This window comes from Cydia pomonella, chromosome 20, assembly GCF_033807575.1.
Source record: "Cydia pomonella isolate Wapato2018A chromosome 20, ilCydPomo1, whole genome shotgun sequence".
NCBI lineage: Eukaryota > Metazoa > Arthropoda > Insecta > Lepidoptera > Tortricidae > Cydia > Cydia pomonella.
The window spans coordinates 9,952,683-9,972,830 of NC_084722.1; the positions used below are offsets into that span (position 1 = coordinate 9,952,683).

A 20,148-nucleotide genomic window follows, 5' to 3' on the forward strand; every position below is an offset into this window, starting at 1 on the left:
TCCCGCGTGGCGCGCTGTTTCTAAATCCCATAATCGTACGTCACGTTACGAAATCGAATAAATTTACACTAGGGGCTCTGGACAATCCTATACATAAATACTGGATTTCCGTGTACCGCGAGAGGATCAGGAATGATCTGACGATCCTGACTGACTGCCTAACTTTTATTAATTTTAGGTATTTTTTAGTAAATTTTACGTTGTTTACTATTTTATTTGTTGTAGTTTTACAATTTATTTGAAATGGGTGTTTACCTGTAAATAAAGAACTCTTATTATTATTATTAAACCTTCTTGATCTTTAAATTTGTATGATGAAAGTCTTAGAAAAATGTATTAAGAAACCATAAGAATAAGAAACCATTTATTGCCACACAAAATACAATGTTTCACTTAAAAATAATAATAATAGGCATGCGCGGCAAAAGGAACGGACTCAGCGTACGCTGCGTCAGCCATTATTACAAATTGATTGCGCAGCGCTGATTTTCAGTCCGTACCCTTCACTGAACCACATTGATATGACATGCGGGTTAATGGATTTTTTGTTTTATTACCAGAGATAGCTAGTGTATACAATTATAGTACGAAAAAAATTAAGATTTTTTTTATTACAAGTGAATATTTAATATTTTAATTTGGTATTTACTTGATATTGACAACTGGTTACATTTATAACTCAAGTATTTTACTGAATATGTACAAACAATGCCATAGTCATAAGTTTCGTTCATTGAAACGTACAGCGATAAGTAATAGTACTTTTTGTATGAGAGAATACTTATAAATAAAATAAAAAAATACAAACTTATAAACAACAGGAATAGTAAGTGTATTATATCCTCTGAGGAAATTTGGTAATTTAATAAAAGTAAGCTTAATTTGCCTTTAAAGGTTGGAAGGGACATTTTAGCTCGCAATGGCGTATGGCGTATTAATTGTTTACTTGTCCACAGAAAATACGCCGGTATTCCCAAACGTTTTAGACCCAAGGCGAAGCCTAACAGCCTAGCAGGATATGCGAAAATCAGCAAGCTTTGCTCACGCGTAGGCGCAAGGCAGCATTATAAGCAAGCCAGAGCCCTCGAGTTTCGTTTTCATCGCGCCATCGGACGCGCGGTGTCGCGTGTGAAAATATCGATCGAATTTTATTATCGACTTATTTGTGATAGTGACTGTGAAGTGATTGAAGGTAGGTGGAGGGTTATATTTTTATAATTCTAGGCCTATTTTATGCTAAGTCACAAGGAAGGGTTATGATTTTGGATTTTAAAGTTTATTTATGTTTGTAGTGTCAAAACTACGCAGCGGATTTTGATAAATAACTTAAAAAACAGTCTTTCGATTAGTGGTTTTAAAGTTATTTAATACTCAGAAACAGAAGTGATCAATTTATATTAAAGTGAAAAGTGGACTATTGTTTCGATAAGTATCTAAGTATTTGCCTTTTTATATCCTAAACAAGCCTTTATAATACCCTATATTAATGTCTATAAATAATAAGTTTTCAATATGTAATTTCATAATTTCTGTCAGTTCACAAGTTTGTTATGAGGACTTGAGGCTTAAATGTCAAGTGATGTGCTAGTTAGATTTATGCAAATTTTGTTTATAAATGTAAGTATTAACATCTTAATTTAGCAAAACAAAGACGTAACGTTAATAGTGTGACGAGACAGAAAGACTTAGACTAAGACTTAGATATCATAAAAAAACCCGAAAAATACCCTGAAAAATATGACCTCGGTTTCTTTAAAGCAAGAGTGAACTGCTACTGAACCGGTGAGCTCCATCTTGGGGCCTGTCTTCACTTTCCATCGGGTGTGACTAGGGCCAATCGCCGATCAGTTTATAATAAAAAAATAGGTAATAATTAATTAACTATGCACAAAAATATTTTAGTATTGAGAAATGCTTTAATTCTCTTGACGGTTAAAGTCTCCCGGCCGCCCGGGCTGCGGCCTAACCCCTACAAACGTAGTAAATAGGTATACAGTTTAATTAAATGGAAATCAGGTAGAGTCTATGTAAACATTGCCAGACACAAATACTGCTATTAATTGAGCTTTAACTTAAGCATTAACAATTAGGGACTATTTGATTACAAATATATCTAACATTAATCTAAGACTTCTAGGCAGGGATCGGAAACCGGTATTTTTTGTATGGGAACGAAAACGGTATTTTTTCGTTCTTTGTTAATTATTTCATTTCTAATTGGGCAATCTAATAATACGAAGTCGTTATCTAAAAACACAACCGAGTCCTATATTTGGAGTATAAAATAAACCGAAATATATGTTTATTTCAAAGTTTTTCCAAAAAACCGGTTCCGATCCCTGCTTCTAGGTCTCTTCGAGACAAAAGTGATTCTTTTGGCTCTATCGCTTGCCAAACGATCAATCGGTGGTCCGTTTGTAAATTGTAAGTAAAACAAGTTTAAGACTACTAAAGTTCTTGTAAGATTGATCATCCTCCTTTTTGAAAGTCGTGTAGATGTAAAGACGAAAACGTGTTTTTCCCGATTATCGCAAAAAGTCTAAAAATAAACCTGAGACGTGTTTCTCGCAAGGCAGACCATTAAACCAAACACAGGGTCAAGACGCTCTTTACCTTAAACGTTTAACATTTAAGTCATAAAATTAAGCGTGAGTCAGATGTGATCTACGCAAGGTTACAAATTTCACAAAACTTACTCAACGTTTCAGTACATTAACCAATATAACATTCGATCTCTGAATGCTCATAATCATTACGATTCGAAGGATTAAGTTATATTGGAAGTATTGTTACAATTAAATGTATTTTGTTTCGTGAACGTATAGGCTTTAAAAGGAGCTGTACTCATTCATGTATTCATTGATTTACAACTGAAGTCATATGCATTGTGGTTACGTTACCATTCATTTGTGTGATTTTTAACATGGTCGTGTTGTGTAGACAACTAATTTAGCTACTTACCAATGCTTGATGATAAAAAATGTAATGGAATCGAAAACGTGGAACATATTATGTCACGAACACTCTTTATTATGTTATGATTACTACACTTATCAAGAAGTTTTTTAAATGCACATGTATTTTACTTTCTTCGTATTCAAAATGAATAGTAGATTGTTAACCAAGGGATATAACTGATATAAGGCATCTCATTGCTTCCGAGCGCCAAACTACCTCGATAGAAAATTAGAAATGGTGTCTTTCACCCGAGTTAAACACTCTACTTTTTATTTCGAATACGAGGAAAGTAAAATACATGTGCATTTAAAAAAAAACACGGCTAAGTATAAACTTCAGTTCAGTAGTACTATTTCATGAGGGTACTTTTAATTAACAATTTAGGCAAAAGGCAAAAATATCGTTATTTATGGAATGGGGAGTTAATTATCAGAATGGAAATCGTAATCCATTTTAAACCAACATTATAAAGTACAGTGACGTATCATTTTCTGCGCACTATTTAGAATAAAAATGCCCTATTTTCAGAGCATGAGAAATGAAAGGACATTTATTTAACTTAAAATACAATTTTTTTATAATTTTTTTTTATTTAATTTTAAACAAAATAATGAAATAATTGACGCCGGTACAGCCTTCATATTTATGTTTTCAGCAATTTCAAGGGCCAGCCATAATACTTTATGTAACTAGTGTTCCTGAAAAACACAATCACCCATTAATTATTTACAAACGGAAATTAATGATTCATATTCACCTGTGATAATAAAACTGCATTAAGCATACCATATTCAAGATCATGCCATAGATGACGCGTGCCTTCACACGTATTGCCATGTTATTAAAGGCAAGATTTGACAAATATGCGCGTCATTGTGGATGACACGTACTATATAGCAGGAACTGTTTAGATACTAGGTGTAGTGATTATTGATAGGTAATTGTTTGTATTAGTTAGGCCGTGCCTTTCTGTGTATATCGTAGTGGAACGGAATAAAATTAAAACTTAAAACAAGACGTGTGTCATCCCTTAATAAAAATATATAAATGTACGGTGTTCTCCGTTTTAGTTTTTGATTATTAAAAATATCGTCAATAGTGCCAGTTACTCGCGTAATTATTGTAATCAATGATGACAGTAAAGCTCTAGGAAAAGAACTACCTAGTGGGGTGTAAAAAATGATAACATTTTTCGCAAGTATGTATTTCAATTTTAAATATGTAACGATTATAAAATGTATATATTTCAGATGGCCGGATCTTTGCTAGTCATAGCACCTTTGGTGCTCTTTGCGTGCCTTCAAGTTGGAGTAGACGGTAAGTTGATTGGATTTTACCTATTAACTGTAAGGAGGACTAACCCAGTTATTGTTGGATACAAAAATGTAGCACAGCAAACAAGGGTCACTGGAAGTCTTGAGAATGTTGCTTTGATAATTTGTACCTAATCACAAGTTTACAATAAAATTCATAAATCATACGTATCAAATATTCTCATTTATAAGTATCATTTTATTTTAACCATAAGCACTTTATTAAAATTCTTACCCCCTTATTCATAAACGTGTACTAAAGTTACGATGCCGCTAATAATCGTTTGTCCCTTTCCGACGTATTGGTATGATGGATAGGGACAAACGATTATTAGCGGCATCGTAACTTTAGTACACGTTTATGAATAAGGGGGTTAATGTTTGTAGCAATTTTTAGTACCCAATGGACCGCTTCGTTCGCAATCCTATTTCATTACCTTCTTAACTTGTCATTATTGTCATATGGTCTACTGTTCTGATCCGTCAACATTTCTATCTTGTCCACATTCCTATTTAGTCTACAGTGCTACTCGTGCACATGCCTATATGGTCTTCCAGTGCTAGCTAGGTGGAGGTTAAAACGACCGGCCAACAAAACTTTTCCGTTGGAAAAAAGTAATGGAAAAGTAAATGGAAAGAGCCGATGTTGTCTTTTTTCTAGAAAACAGGATAATGCCTAATGGATGGTATAATAATGCCGATGACGAGTTGCCAACCTAGGAATGTAGACGATCTGGGACTGTCTAGTCAAAATAGTAATGTAGACGAATTAGGAAGGTGACGATTTAGGAATTGTATGCTGACGACATGGCATTTGAGCCTTGAGAATAGGATTCTTTTCGCTTAATTACATCCAGTAGGGGATTTTCCCTTAGGCCCAGTAGGCCCGGGCCTAGGGCGGCAAGGCGTTAGGGGCGGCAGCAAGGTGGCAGTCTATATGGTGCCTACTGAGAAAGGGGCGGCTAGTAGTTACTACATGGCCCGGCGGGGCCTAGGGCGGCCAAGACTGGAAATCCGCCACTGATTACATCATATATCCCATTAACCTTAACAATACAAACATACTTGACAACAAAAGACTGTTAAGATCCTTATACGGCATGACAGGTTGTCAGTAGGCAGACGATGAATTAGATTAGATCGGTCTGCAAAAACATTTACATTTTCATTTGACGATAATAGGTTCTTTTCATCCCACGCAAAACAGCGGAATCACTGAGATGGACCTTACACACATTAAATAGCATTAGGACTAACCAGTAGATATGTTAACGGTGTGCAATCATCGCATTAATACTATCTACCTACCAGTGTTGGCCGAACGTTACAATTGAAAATATTGAAAATTAACCATTACAAATTGAATCGTAACCGGTAACGGACGGTTACAGATTACGGTTCAATTTGTAATGGTCAATTTTCAATATTTTCATTTCTAATTAACTTTCGGCCAACACTGGTATCTACTAGACCTTACAGTCATAGTAATAGTAGTAGTAGTAGTAGTTAGTGGTAGGCCATTCTCAAATTATGTCTGCGGTCAGACTCAACTCAGTCAAACTTTTCATACATTTAGTATGGTTTAACGGAGTTTATTATAGACGCAGGCACAAATCTGGAGATTATTTTTGGAGACCCAGGTATGATTTCAAAATACTTTAAATTTTAAGTTTGAAACACGCTTTTCAAGCTCCACTTCGTATATATCTGTGTGTTATTGATTAATTTGAATCAAATCTAGTCAGCAAAATTTAGACCATTTCTCTGTTTCAGATTTAGATTAAATTTGGTAAATTACCGTAATTTCGATGATAGTGTAATAACTTGCTAACATGGACCTGATTGGATGCTGCAGGGTACGGTGAATTAGGTGGCCAAGGGAAATCCGTATTAAAAAATTAAACAACCATCAGTTTGGGCTCTTTAGACACGTCCCGCCATTGATGGGTGTGCAATATTTCTCAGCCGACAATAGATTGCGTTACGTTACATTTAAATAATATGCTACTTAGCCGAGGGTGTTGTGTTTCGGAGGTTCCGGGGCAAACTGCCGAATCCGACACAAGAGCAGACGATTCAACGGAGCCACGCCGTTTCGCCTCCAAAATAGTTTTTACTTTTTAATTTTATGAAATATATATATGGATGTTAGTCTAAATATATGGTATATGTAATATGGGCTTGTTACCTGATTAAATTTTGAATAAATAAATTAAGAGCGGGAAGAGCGCGCGATAAAGCGCTGCTGGTCTAGCGGTAAGAGCGTGCAAAAAAGCGCTGGTAGCCCAGCGGTAAGATCGTACGAAAAAGCGCTGGTGGCCTCGAGGTAAGAGCGTGCGACTTGCAATCCAGAGGTCGTGGGTTCAAACCCCAGCTCGTACCAATAAGATTATAAAATCGTGGGGAAACTAGACTATTTCCAATACGACCTAGTTTACCCTCTGGGTTGGAAGGTCAGATGGCACTCGTTTTCGTAAAAACTAGTGCCTACGCCAATTCTTGGGATTAGTAGTTAAGCGGACCCCAAGCTCCCATGAGCCGTTGCAAAATGCCGGGACAATGCGAGGAAGAAGAAGAAGTTAAGAGGGAAGAAAAGCTTTGCAATCCTAACGAAATAACGGTACTTTCTCTATGAAATTCCATTTCGGGAGAAAATGGTTTCCACTAACTAAATCTTAACAAATCACTTCATTTTGATGTTGATCGCTTCAGCATGATCATGAGCATAAGCGCCTGCATCCCAGCAAACATTCTAAGTGCTTTTCCCCAGGCTCTAGAATATATTACTAATTTAGGTAAAAATTACATCATACGCACCACATAAATTCACATATCGTACATTTATACTTCCGGGTAAAAATATAGAGCCATTAAAACGTAAATTTCCCTTAATCAATACACCATAAGGTCAGAAACTTAAAGGTTGAGAATGAGCAAAATATAAGGTAAAATTAACTTCGAAACTCGACAAATAGTTAATATTTACTTCTAGGTGCATATAAGGTGTATATGCGATGTAATTTTTTCTTATACTGGGGACCTTTAGGTCGATGATTTAAGTAGCTTTTGCTACCAATTTCGTAGTAAATATTACCTTCCATAAATACCAAATTGAGACTATAAAGTTATAAACACTTGTAAGGTACTAAAAATACCATAAGGTTTCATTAAGATAACCTAATAGTCAAATTAACCCTAAAAAATAACTAATAAGTTGAAGTTTGCGAGGCGACTTCAGGTCAAGTTTGTTTTACTCACAAATAAGTCATTTCTCGGTGAAATAGGACGCATTTACCCAATAGTTATTTCGTTTTTAAATCAAAAGTAGTGTTGGATTTACAATGGCCAAAGACAAAAAAAAAATATAGACATTCCAGCAGTTACTATAGTAAGTGTAAGGCTAATATGAAAATTCAAAGTGAAATATTAAAAGAAGAACAAAAGTGTGAATTACCTTCTAAATCCAGTTTTGATGGATATCCAACTTTGTGTCAATCTACTGATACTGATACCGTTTCAATAACACACACAGGCAAAGATCTTGATTATTTGCATTCGTATTATAATGAATTAGGAAATAAAATATCTGATAATATAGATGAGATGACAGATGGCAGTGAAATCGGTGCAAACAAAGAATCGGAAAATTAAGACTCTGGAGATGAGTTCATTAGAAATGAAGACTGCTCTAACATGAAATCAATAAAACTTACGGAAGACCTAAGAAAATGGACAATACAGCATAAACCCACCAAGTCATCTCTAAACGACTTGTTAGTTTTACTCACTGAACACAGATTTAAATTGCCAAAAGATGGACGAGCACTTCTAAAAACTGACGATGTCTTTTTAATCTTTTTATAGAGCCTATGGGCCAAGGCAAGTTTTTGTATCAAGGTAAGATAAGCTATTGTTTACAAAAAACCTTGTTAGATATGGATTTAAGTACTATATCAAGTATGGAGTTGATTTTCAACGTAGACGGTATGTCTCTTTTTTTTTTAACGCCGTTCTCCTCCCACGCCTAAGGGCAAAGCGTTATTTCCATTCCCCTTCAGTAATGGGTAGCCACTATGTTATATATAATTTTTGCAACAATAAATACCTAAAACCAAATTAGAGTCAATTAGAAATAAATATTTTGGTAACTATATTGCGTAGATGCGTTAAATACGCAGATATGTTTTAAACTAAGCATACAATCAGTTAAAATAATTATCACTAAACTCACTAATGACTCGTAAAATCTTAATTTTCACATATAACTTTCCAATTGGGGAACCTCTGTACGTAATATTTACCCTTGGCACTTCTGATCGTAAGCCATAGATCTAAAAAAGTAAAGATAAAGCCATGCAAACAATTCCGACCGAAAAGTCTCGTTAATCAAAACACAGCGTCATCTGTTGTATACTGAGTAATACAATAGGTCATAGACATACGCGAAAGTAGACTGCACTCTCGCCTCCTCCTAGCAGTGCGAGGCAGAAAGTTCCTGGAAAAACTCACAGTTGAGAACTGCCAACCATCTAAGTGGTGAGGATGGAAATGTTGTCGCGTAGGGCGATGGCGAAAAGAAGCGGCAGGGATTAATCCGAACAATTCCTCGGAGCACTCCCCGTTGTACATGCGATAGAAAATGCAGAGCGAGGCCACATCTCTACGCAGCGCCAAGGAGTCAAGCCGATCCGAAATACACTGGCAGTCGACAATTCGTGTCGCTCCTCGTTGGATGCGGTCCAGAGGGAGAAGCTGGTACTAGGGTGCCCCTGCCCATAGATGAGAACAGTATTCCATGTGCGGGTATTTTTATTAATATAAATGTCATTATTATAGATTTTACCGTGCTAGTTTATTACGACCTTCTAAGGGCGTTGGCGGAGCGCCTCGACTCTCCTCTCACTCGCTTCTGGGTTGAAGAGGTAATTAGCAGGGACAAGTAGAGCAAAGATAGTTTGCCTTACTTGCCCCTGTCAATTGATATCATATTATTATATCGTGTAATATATTCAGTTAAAAATTTTTCTATTATTTTATTTTTGTTTTTTGTAATGTTCAACTAACATAGATAGTTATTACGATACTCTGTAACTAACAAGCTATGGATCAACTTGGTCTGAAATAAATTATTTATTTATTAACTTCACTTAAGAATATTGAGTACGGATAAGTGGAAATTAAAACATATTAAAATGTGATTGATAAATACAGTATGTTTTAATTACATACAAAATACTTAATAACCAAAGAAGCTTGATTTTCACTGAATGTCAACTTTTAGAAGGACTATTCGTGAGTCAATAAACTAGCCTAACCTACCTAACCAATAAAAATGACATTTATTTTAATAAATATGGTAATAGCAGAAGTCTCCCTCGAACTATCTCGCTAGGCTCGTTTTTTGGAGGCGAGAGTGCAGTCTACTTTAATATGTGTCTGTGTACCGCCGCATCGCGTCTCGCGCCGTGCAAGGTCAATATGAAACAAAATTTGATATGATTTACCGATGATATGAAATCTCATATGTGTATTTGATTTTTCTGTTATAGTTTTTACAGAATTTCACAAGACAATTAGGCATTTTTTAAATTGGGAATGGCTATACGTGACGCGTTTCCACTGCGCAATTCGCCAGACGATTGAGTGCAGGGGTGTAACTAAATGCGATTTTGACACCTATGTATTGGCCCCATTCGTAGTGCTCGTAAGGCCAGTCTTTACGAAGTAATATTATATATACGCTCGCCTCGCGGTACGCGGTCAAAGCGACGTTGTGATGGCGGTCGCTTCGACCTTAAACGGTAACTCTGCACCATTAGGTCGAAGAAATGAGTATATATTACGTAAAAGCTCCTTAAATACCAGTACGTCGTATTTTTAGGTAAACATAACTTTTTAGTCGAGCCGACATTTTGTTTTGTTATAATTAGGTCTTGTTATTGCAAATTGCAAAATTTAGGTATGTTGTAATACCTAGAACAATAAAATCTAACAGCACTTTTAATTTCATTTATACGAAAAAAAAATATAAAGTCATTTTAATATATTTACAAACTCCGAACACAAATTTACGATCCCCAATTACAAGCAATACATACTAACTTATGAGCTTAAAAAAATTAATACTTAAGTATTTCGAAAGCCCATCAGTAGTTTTGAATAAAAACCTAACATACTGCACGAGAAAATTTTCAGCGCACAAGATTTCATCGTATAATTCCTGCGTAATCCACCTAGATAATTATTTTACGACAAGTAATGGCCGCCATTCTCGTTGCAAAACTTAAGATTGATTTTTCGTTAGACATTTTGATTGTGAGCGGAAAGAAAATACTCTCGTAATATATTTGTCTCTTTTTCTTCATGCTATCTCATAAAAAAATAACCTTTCTTGGTAATTAAATGGTAAAAAACACGTTGAAATCATGTTGAAAAATAGTAAGTCTTACTAATTTTGTACATTGCAACCACATTACACGTCGTGGCGACGTCCAATCCACGTCGCAAACATTACCTATGTAGTAACCATTAGGTCACAATTACTAAAATTACGTGGAATCGACGTAGCCGGCACGTGCTTTTTTTCCCCACTTTGGTGAATTCCAGGTGGATTCCACGTCGATTCGAGGTAACTCATTTTGGTCACTGTCAGATTTGCGACCTATAATAGGTGATTTTATCGTTATTTTCACCAAAAATGTTTGCTGGGATCTATGTAGATAAACATTTTAATCTATTAATTCATGCTTGAGATTACCTGAGACAACTCTATGCGTGTCTTTGATGTACGTAGGTAGTTTTTTTGATGTTGTATGTAGCTATAAAACTGGTTACCCATTTTAGACAATGCTTCGTTAATTATTCCAGAAAAAACTGTTGATTTGATACACTCCAAAATTAGGACATTCAAGTTATTTATTATTGAGTCATCGAATGCATTAAAGGTGGATCGTTATTTTTCATATTCGAAGCGTCCAAATAAACTAGAATTGATACTAATATTGTAATAAATATAGGCACTTAAGTGAAGGTCGGTTTAATTGTTGACCACGCGGAATCCTCCCACATGAGCTATTAAGTCATATTAGTCATGTAACATTTGTAACAATCTGTTTACGGCACCCGGTACCGGGTACAGGACGATAGAGTGTGGTACTAATGATGATGAGTGTGGTTAATTTATCAGTAACTTTTCTGTCGTGGTGAAGGTTAAAAGGACTTATTTTATTAAGAGTAAATGTATTGTTTAGGAAGTTGTCAAAAGAATTTGAAAAATAAAATAAAGTACCTACTATAATACCACATACATACAGGCCATACCTATACTAATACGGTACTATGGTAGGCACAATATGCATCCACCCAAATGTCGATACAGGATGGTTGTTTTATCGCAATCTTATCGCGTTAGTCGGCGTTAGGTACTAGGTAAAAATACCTTAGATTCATATTAATATCACCCGGGCTTTCCAACACTAAATTGTTGAAACTTTTGTAGATTTACAAATATTTCCTGGCTGACTGATATTATTGTACTTGTTATCCCGGTCATTTTAAGTTAATCTATTATTTGCGTACCATCTATCAACATGCATTATGCCTACCTACTCAATTTCACGGTTTGCTAACTTTTATTGCAGGATCAAATTCGGATTATCTACTATAAATCTATTGCTTTACCTAATGTTCATGTATTGCAATACGGCTAGTTAAAGATGCCTACAAGGACAAAGGGTCTGGTGTAGGCTGATGTTTACATATTTAACATAATTAAATGGTTGTCCCAAGGTCCGCTTTGTTTTTCTTGCTCTAATAAATAATCAATGCAAAATGAAACTGCTCTATTTTAGTTTTTTACGGATCATTAGGTCGTTGATCACCGCCAGATACGGTTTTAGGATGTTGGACATGTAAATGTAGAAACGCCCACGTTACAAATACCATTGTTTGTTTGTTTATTACGGTGTCATCTATTTGATGCCTAATAAAGATGGATATTCCCTGACTTTGACAGGCATCGTTAAACTACGAGGGTACCTCAGTACTTTACTTCTTGCTTAAAACAGATTAATTGACTGACTTAACTGCTCAAAGAGGAGGCATAGGTCCACGAGATCAGTAAGTTGTGGGAAACAGGGCATACAAAATAGCCCTTAACTTACTAGCCAGAATTACATCCCTATTAACCAGAATATGCTCCTATTAAGCAACAGTTTTCGTTGAGCCAAACTTAAAAATAATTTTAGATAATAATCTACGGTCTTCAGTTTAAAATTTTAATTCAATATAATTTTCGGATTGTGTGGATACCGATACCATAATGGCATTAGGTGGCCCTGTTATTGTCACCTCATCTGTGATGTGATCTATGTTCAACTTATTGTCAAACCGAAAAATGTACTTTTCTGTATCACCCGTCACCCAGTATAATCTTTCACCATTTGTCCACAGCTCAACGCTACTACAATTACTACCCTCGCGGCTACTATGGCCGAAACTTGGGCTCTCTATACGAACATGGACGTTCCATCTCAGACAACCAGGTGGCTTGCGGGGCTCACACGTGTGGCGTTGGAGCACACTGCACTCAGGGCAGTGTGAGGCCTGTGTGCGCGTGCTTGCCAGGACATTCTGGAGACCCGCTGTCGCAGTGCATAAGGATTGAGTGCGTTGGTGAGTTATGATTTTAGACTACGTGCTGGGTTTATAGTTTTCTACAAATGTATGTTCAGTATCTAACGGCACATGTGAACACACACACACATACATACATTTCACGTGTGGAATAGAAGCATATGTCTTATTACCTACTTCACCCAGGGCATCGTATTCCACTGCTTAAGGAGATTCAGTACAATTTCTTCGAGTGCCGCTTTATGATATTGATCTTAACTTTCTTTTATTCTAGATAACAGCGAGTGCCGAAGCCATCAGACTTGCGTAAACCAGCACTGCGTCAATCCGTGCGAGGGCACTTGTGGCATCAACGCCAACTGTGATGTAAGTGTGAATAGGAATACAAAACGATTCTTTCCACTCCTTAAAATCTCCTGTCATTACCAAAATATGCGTCACTGCATAACTTGATATTAGATAAAGTTTCGTACGAGTCTAATCATAGTTATTTACGTCAGGTCCGCAACCATATTCCGGTGTGTACGTGCCCTGCTGGTTACACCGGCAACCCCTTCTCTTCCTGCAGAGTTGCCGATCCAGGTAATTATAATGACAAGTCATTACAGCCTAGGTGTTTCCTATAACATTGGAACATTATAGATGATCTTAGAAAGAGTCCGAGCCAACCGAGTTGCTCGTGATGATGAAAATATTGGTGTTCTATGAACTATGAAAATATGAAGTTTATAGTGGTGGCACTAGTATCTTTGTCACTGCAAAGTCTGTACTTATTTAAGAGTTAACTTACCCACTCTAGTAGCCTTTAGTAGATCTCTTCTTCTGCGTCCAAATCAAGTAGCCTCTCTTCACCGTGCAGTATTGATACGATATGGTTGATGGTCATTTGCTGTTGAACATTGCAGAAGAAGCTTGCCACCCATCGCCGTGCGGACCCAACACAAAATGCCACGTCGCCAACAACCAAGCCATCTGTACCTGCCTGCCTGGATACAGGGTAAATTAATGTTTGTGTTTATAAAGCGCAATTTCACTATGGATTTATTGAGGAATTTTGGAATAATTCCATCGAGTGGAGAATGTCACAATCAGCTGATTTTGATCTTGGACTAAATTAATGTTTTAATTTAGTCAGGCCCGAGCTATGCCTCCTGCAGTAAGTGCTGCTGTAGGTACGCAAATTGTAGAACATTTTTCGCCAAGCGATCGTAAAACTCAGACTTTCGCAAACTATCACGAAAACAGCAAAGCAAGTTCCATTCAATTAAGAATTTAGAATGAAAATAAACCAATTCTTGTCCATCTCCAGGGTAGCCCTCTATCCGGCTGCCGACACGAGTGCGAATCAGATCACGAGTGTGGCTCGCAGCAGACGTGCCGAGACTTCAAGTGCGTCAGCCCCTGCAGCGACTGCGGCGTCAGCGCTGATTGCGAGACTGTGGCGGCACATCGCGCTGTTTGCAAGTGCCCTAGAGTAAGTCGACGAAAACATAGTAGCAAAATCCGTTTCTTCACTCCTTTATACCATAGTCACGTGTTGCCACAATGAGTGCTAGTGCATAGTAGGTATGACCGACTATTTTTCCTACTTCTTAGCTAGCTACTTCAGTACACTTATAGCTGCTGGGATTTTAATTCCGCTTTACTTTACTCTATCCAACGCTTGGGGAACTACCGTGCAATGAGCTTTGATCTTCTTCACTTAACTTTCAACAACGCTACCCAATAGAGTTGAGATTAAGAGAATTAGCTCTTTGAGACTTGAAAAATTCACCCGACTAATAACATTTGCTGATCTTACTTCCTCAAGCTTCCCAATATTATAATACACATTTCTTTGAACCAGGGCTACCACGGCGATCCCTACCGTATCTGCTCCCCTGAGTGCACGTCTGACGGCGAGTGCCCCAGCTACAAGCCCGCCTGCGTGTACAACGCTTGCATCAACCCCTGCACGAACGTCTGTGGTGTGAACGCCGACTGCAACCTCCGCGGCCTGACCCCCGTATGCTCCTGCCCTAGGAACATGACTGGAGATCCCTTCACCTACTGCAGACCTTTCGAAGCCCGTAAGTTGACTAAAAGTGAATAACGCTTGCATTAAACCCTGCACTAAAGTTGGCTGCTGGCTTCAACGTTGACTGAAACTTTTAAGAATTTGCCAGTTTGCATCAATGGCCAGATTATTTTGAAAGTATACTGGATACTACTGGGAACGCTTGAATAAAATTTAATTGCACAAACTTGTAAATGCTTTTAGAACGTTTAAAAGTTCAAGTGCTAAATAACTTGCAAAAAATTGTTCACAGGTGATCTCTGCGAGCCCAACCCTTGCGGTACCAACGCCAAGTGCACTCCCGGCCACGACAGAACTGGCGCCGAGCGTCCCGTCTGCACATGTCCCTCCGGATACATCGGCAATGCCCTCGTCAATTGTGAACGAGTAAGTTTCTTGATTCTAGAACTTAGCTAACTTAAATACACGTGCTGGAAAGCTTAATGTAGGTAGATCCAGTGCCGGATTAAGACATTTTGATGCCCTAAGCATTTCTAGACCATGGTGCCCCCTCATCAAGAGTACATTGAATTTTCTTGGTAAATTGAGTGACGTTTATTGCCGCATTACTGCTGAGAATAGAATTTTCAATCCAACACATCATTTTATCACGGAAATTGACAGTACTGCAGCAGTAATGTTCCAACAGTATGTAAGGTCAAGTGTTAGCAAATTGAAGATCGTGCTTCGCATAAGGCCGGAGGCGAGCCAACCAATGTCCAAGTGTGAGAAGACATAAAAGGCATAAGCCGTTCTCCGCACAGGGTTTTGCAACCTCTAGAGCTTTCCTGCGAAGCTCATTCATGTGAGAGCAAAGGCAGAGCTTCAGTAGGAGCTTAGCCATTAGGGGACTTAATAGGGTAAGATTTAAAATTAACACTGACCCGATGTTTCAAAAACTGCGTTATCCCCATGGTCTCGGAAAAGGCTGGGTAAAGTCGACATCAGTATCTTGACGTTGGAGGTAATTTTAGAACTTAATCAAACGCGATTAAGTCCCGTTTTCTTAAATAATAATGTGTCACAATTAGGCCAATAAAATCAGTTTTTTTCGAATTTGGTCCTAAAATGCGTGTAATCCGAGTTTGCTCCATTCCTGGAGGTGTGCATAAATGTTTCCTCTTTTTCAGTTTTTTTGCTTGAAAATCGAAAACCGTCCGGCGTAAAATTTGTTCTAATTATGATTAAAACTGATATCTGAGGATCCGAAATGTAATTTAATTATGTATTCCTAGTCTAAATTGTATAAAAAGGTCGATTTATTTTTGGTAAAATCATGTTAAAAATCCAAAAACGCGTTCTTACCAGGGTCTAATCCACGAACTGTCCTATGTCCTTCAAAATCAAGTGGTTTCGAAAGGAAAAAAATATCTCCTAAGGATCCCAAAATGTATACCCCCTGGGATGGAGCCAACTTGGATTACACGCATTTAGAACGAAATGAAAGTATTAAAACATTTTCCAGCTTGCTGGGAATTAATTCCTCAAAACGCTATTTTTGGATTTAATTTGATTGGCCTAAATCGTGAAAGTTTAAATCAGTGTTTTTAAAGGCAAAGTCTAAGGCTGAGCTTTTCATAAGGCTGAACGCGCGGAGCGTTCGATCGGCGCTTACGGATGAGGCATGGATGAGGCCAAAGGTCGAGCTGGAAGAAAGCATTTGAATTTGACCACTGGCGAGGTATGAATGGCTGAACGTCCGGAGCGTCCGATCGCGGTGGGTTATCATACAATACAACTGATGGCGAGGTGTGAGCAAGGCAGAAGGCCCAGTTTCGAGAGAGGACAGCTTAGATTTGGATCCATGTTAAGTGAAAGTAAGGCAGTTTGCACAAAGTAGAAGGCCTAGCGTCGCATAAGACCTAACGCCGAACTGCAAAAGAGTGGCTTGAAATCGAACCTATGTAATCACGGTTCTCCTACTGCTTGGCCTTTGGCTTAAGTGGAAACCAAAACTTAATAAGTTGCTTTTGGTTTTGTGCCTTCGTGGGGCCCTTTATAACAGTTTGACAATTAGGTCGCAGGATCGTGGTTCTGCAGCAACTCGGCCAGGCCGACACATCTGGCGTGCAAGAGAGCAAAATTCGCTACAAAATCGGTAATCTACATCGAGAAAATCGGTTGGCTCAAGCCCGACGGTAACATATTTTGGCTATTAGCTTTGAGGGCCTCCGCGGAGGGTTGGTGATGTGCTTACGTGTCCTCACTCTATTACGACCCTTCGTTATTAGATGGGTACTTGCATACGTCAAAGTCGACAAAAAGTTTCGTGTACATAAGTACTACGACTGCGATGCAGCCTGCGCGTTTTTTTCCTACGATTTTGGTGCCCCCCTAGACGTGGTGCCCTAAGCAAGTGCTTATTTTGCTTAATGGTTAATCCGGCACTGGGTAGATCTCTCTCTCTCTAAATCCACGTGTTGGAAAGCATAATGTAAATAGACCTCCTAAAAATCGGCAATTCGCTGGTTAAAAGCGGTAAGGGACCAATCACTATAACTAATAATCGGAGGACGCCAGTGATTTAGTAGAGTTTTACTAAATATAAGTTAGAGTAGTAATTTGTAGCTCTTGCCACAAATGACAGATTTATATTTCAGTGTACAAGGTTTCATCCCATTGATATGTCGATCAGACCCTTTATTATATTGGTACTTACTCGTATTGTCGAAGAAACCTTGTGCATGCGATTTACATGAAATTAGTTCCGTTTTAGCCTCTAGTAGGTACAACGGAATAGTAGATAAGTATGTACCTACTTGTGCATTGCTATGTGTAGACTATACTATGCTGTTTAAAACAAGAGGTGGCAATTAGCAAATTCAATTGAAGTTTGTTCCAGATATAATGAAATGTTATCTTTTCCAGGGTGAATGCGAATTAGACTCCCAGTGCCCTGACCACTTGGCGTGCGTTGGCTTCCAGTGCGTAGACCCTTGCCTCGGCAACACCCAGTGCGGTTCCGGAGCTGTGTGCATGGGCAGGAGACATCTTGCCGTCTGCACTTGCCCTCAAGGTAATTCGGAATTAATTGTCGCTAAATTAGTATTTTGGAATACAAAAATTCATAAATCGAGGATTTGAAATTTCTTAAGCCGTGCCAAAGCAAACCCTAAAGAGTTATTATTACACTTAATTGTAAACATTAATATTTGTAGGTAAAACAGCATGCGTCCAAAATCCATATTATAAACTGGATAAGTAACTTAACGTTGAAAACGGTTCAAATTATACAAAGGCCCAAATAACATTTGAGAATAATAAATATATAAGCGAATTCCTTCTCGTACGCAGTAAAAGACCAAGGCCTATCAATGAGTCGACCATGGTCACCGTTTACAATACTAAAAATACTAGTAAACCTTATCGCAACTCGAACAAACAGCAGGATCATTTAATGTTACTCTAATTATAGTACTTACAGTAACAAAGTAATATAATTATTATTAATTTCTTTATTTCGACCAACAAGGATCATAGACACAATACACAATTAAAATACATTTTAGACATTAAATTAAATGATTAAACATTAAATAAAATAAAATTACATAATTTAAATAACTTAATACTTAGCTAGCAATTGATAAGTAAAAATTGAAATATAATTATTATAGTACATTGACAAGTTAGAACAAAACAAACATAAGTTAGAACAAAATATTTACAAATCAAATCGTGCCACACCTTTAATTTGGCTTACCCAATATATAAATATAGGGCAGTCAAATCGCTCCGCTAACGCATTTAGGATGCTGTGCGAGCTCTGCCTCACGCGGCCCAACAAAGACGCATTTTTTTCCTAATGAATGCTTGGAAACTGTCAGTGCGGGCTTCGGCAAACATACCAGACGCGCTACACCATCTCGGCAGTCCCATTAGCATCCTAAATGCGTCATTGTACTGCACCCGTAGGGCGCTATAGGCCCTTTTCGTATAATTCACTCACAAATAAAATGTTTACCATTGGATTTATTGTATGTTCAGGTCGCAACGGCGATGCCCTGGTTAACTGCTACGAAAGTCGGTCCGAGGCTGCCTCCACACGCTACTACCGGTACAAGCGAAATGGTAATGGCGACCCCGAACCTGCTGCCGTCTCCGAAGCTAACGTGGAAGCTGAAGCTGAAGCAACTCAAGCAACCGAAGTGAAAGAGAGTGAAGCGAAGGTTGAGGCAGTTAAAGCAACCACTGAAGCTAAAGCTTCGACATAAACGGATGTGGAAACGATAGATTAAGTCTAAATTGCTGCCAATCGTAATGTTTCATAAAATAAGCCATTGTTTTATAAAATATACACAATCGATGTAATAAAGCTACCTAGGTGTTTTTATTGTGAATATAATTATGAGAGCACAGGTTATCTGGATAGATGTTAGTTTTGAAGATATGTAATTAAACTAATATATTTCTGACAGTGTAAAATCCACGTCTACTGTTGACATAGTATTAATAAGAAATAAGTTTTAATAAATGGGGACTTTTTTATTTTGAATAAAAAATAATGAACCTAACTTAGAGCGTTGTTTTGATTCATAAAAAGAACCACTGAAAAGTACCAGTTATTGGCATCTGTGTTTGAAGAGTCACTGCTGCCTTAAAATAAGCTATAACTGTATAAGTTGCCCATCTTGCGTGAGCTAATAGGTGCCGCGGTAGTTTATCTGTTACCAAATATAAATATACTGAGTTTTGAACATATTAAAGGTGTGGCCATTCCATGCTGTACATGTTGCATGTTGTTGTTGTGCATGTTGTATGCATGTGTTTACTGTGGGACTTAGTCAATTTGTGTAATAATGTCCTATAATATTTATTTATTTATTTTTTTATGCTAAAAAGGTAATCCCTAACAAAGTTATTGTACAAATGTAGAATAAATACCTAGCTTAAAAAAAACAGGACTAGATGTGCTTAATCGCTATGATTTTTATTTATGCTTTTACCGTCTACGGTAAAAGTAAAGCGCTTGCACAGAATCTGATACATTTGTAGTTTAGCAAACACAATTTTTCAGTAAGTAGGAACAAAAAAAACTATACTCGTCCCTTTCTATTGGGTGCTAGGACTAGGACTAGCATAAGACAAAGAAAGTGTGATTATCTCTGTCTATGTTTGAAATGAAGCAGTCCTCTGGGCTAAACTATAGGTTCCCTGCTTTATCGTGACGATAAACGATGCCGCCGT

The 20,148-nt window shown here is 37.6% G+C and overlaps 1 protein-coding gene across 1 annotated transcript; it reads left to right on the top strand.

The window, feature by feature from the left end:
• The first annotated feature begins 1,035 nt into the window (after window positions 1–1,035).
• LOC133528763 (neurogenic locus notch homolog protein 1) lies at window positions 1,036–19,479 on the top strand. The gene is made up of 11 exons (XM_061866222.1): window positions 1,036–1,192; window positions 4,209–4,275; window positions 12,723–12,944; window positions 13,180–13,271; window positions 13,406–13,487; window positions 13,811–13,902; window positions 14,215–14,379; window positions 14,752–14,974; window positions 15,215–15,348; window positions 17,830–17,977; window positions 18,949–19,479. Exons 2-11 carry the CDS (start codon window positions 4,209–4,211, stop codon window positions 19,173–19,175), a joined length of 1,452 nt encoding a protein of 483 aa, XP_061722206.1. The 5' UTR covers window positions 1,036–1,192; the 3' UTR covers window positions 19,176–19,479.
• The last annotated feature ends 669 nt before the right edge of the window (window positions 19,480–20,148 follow it).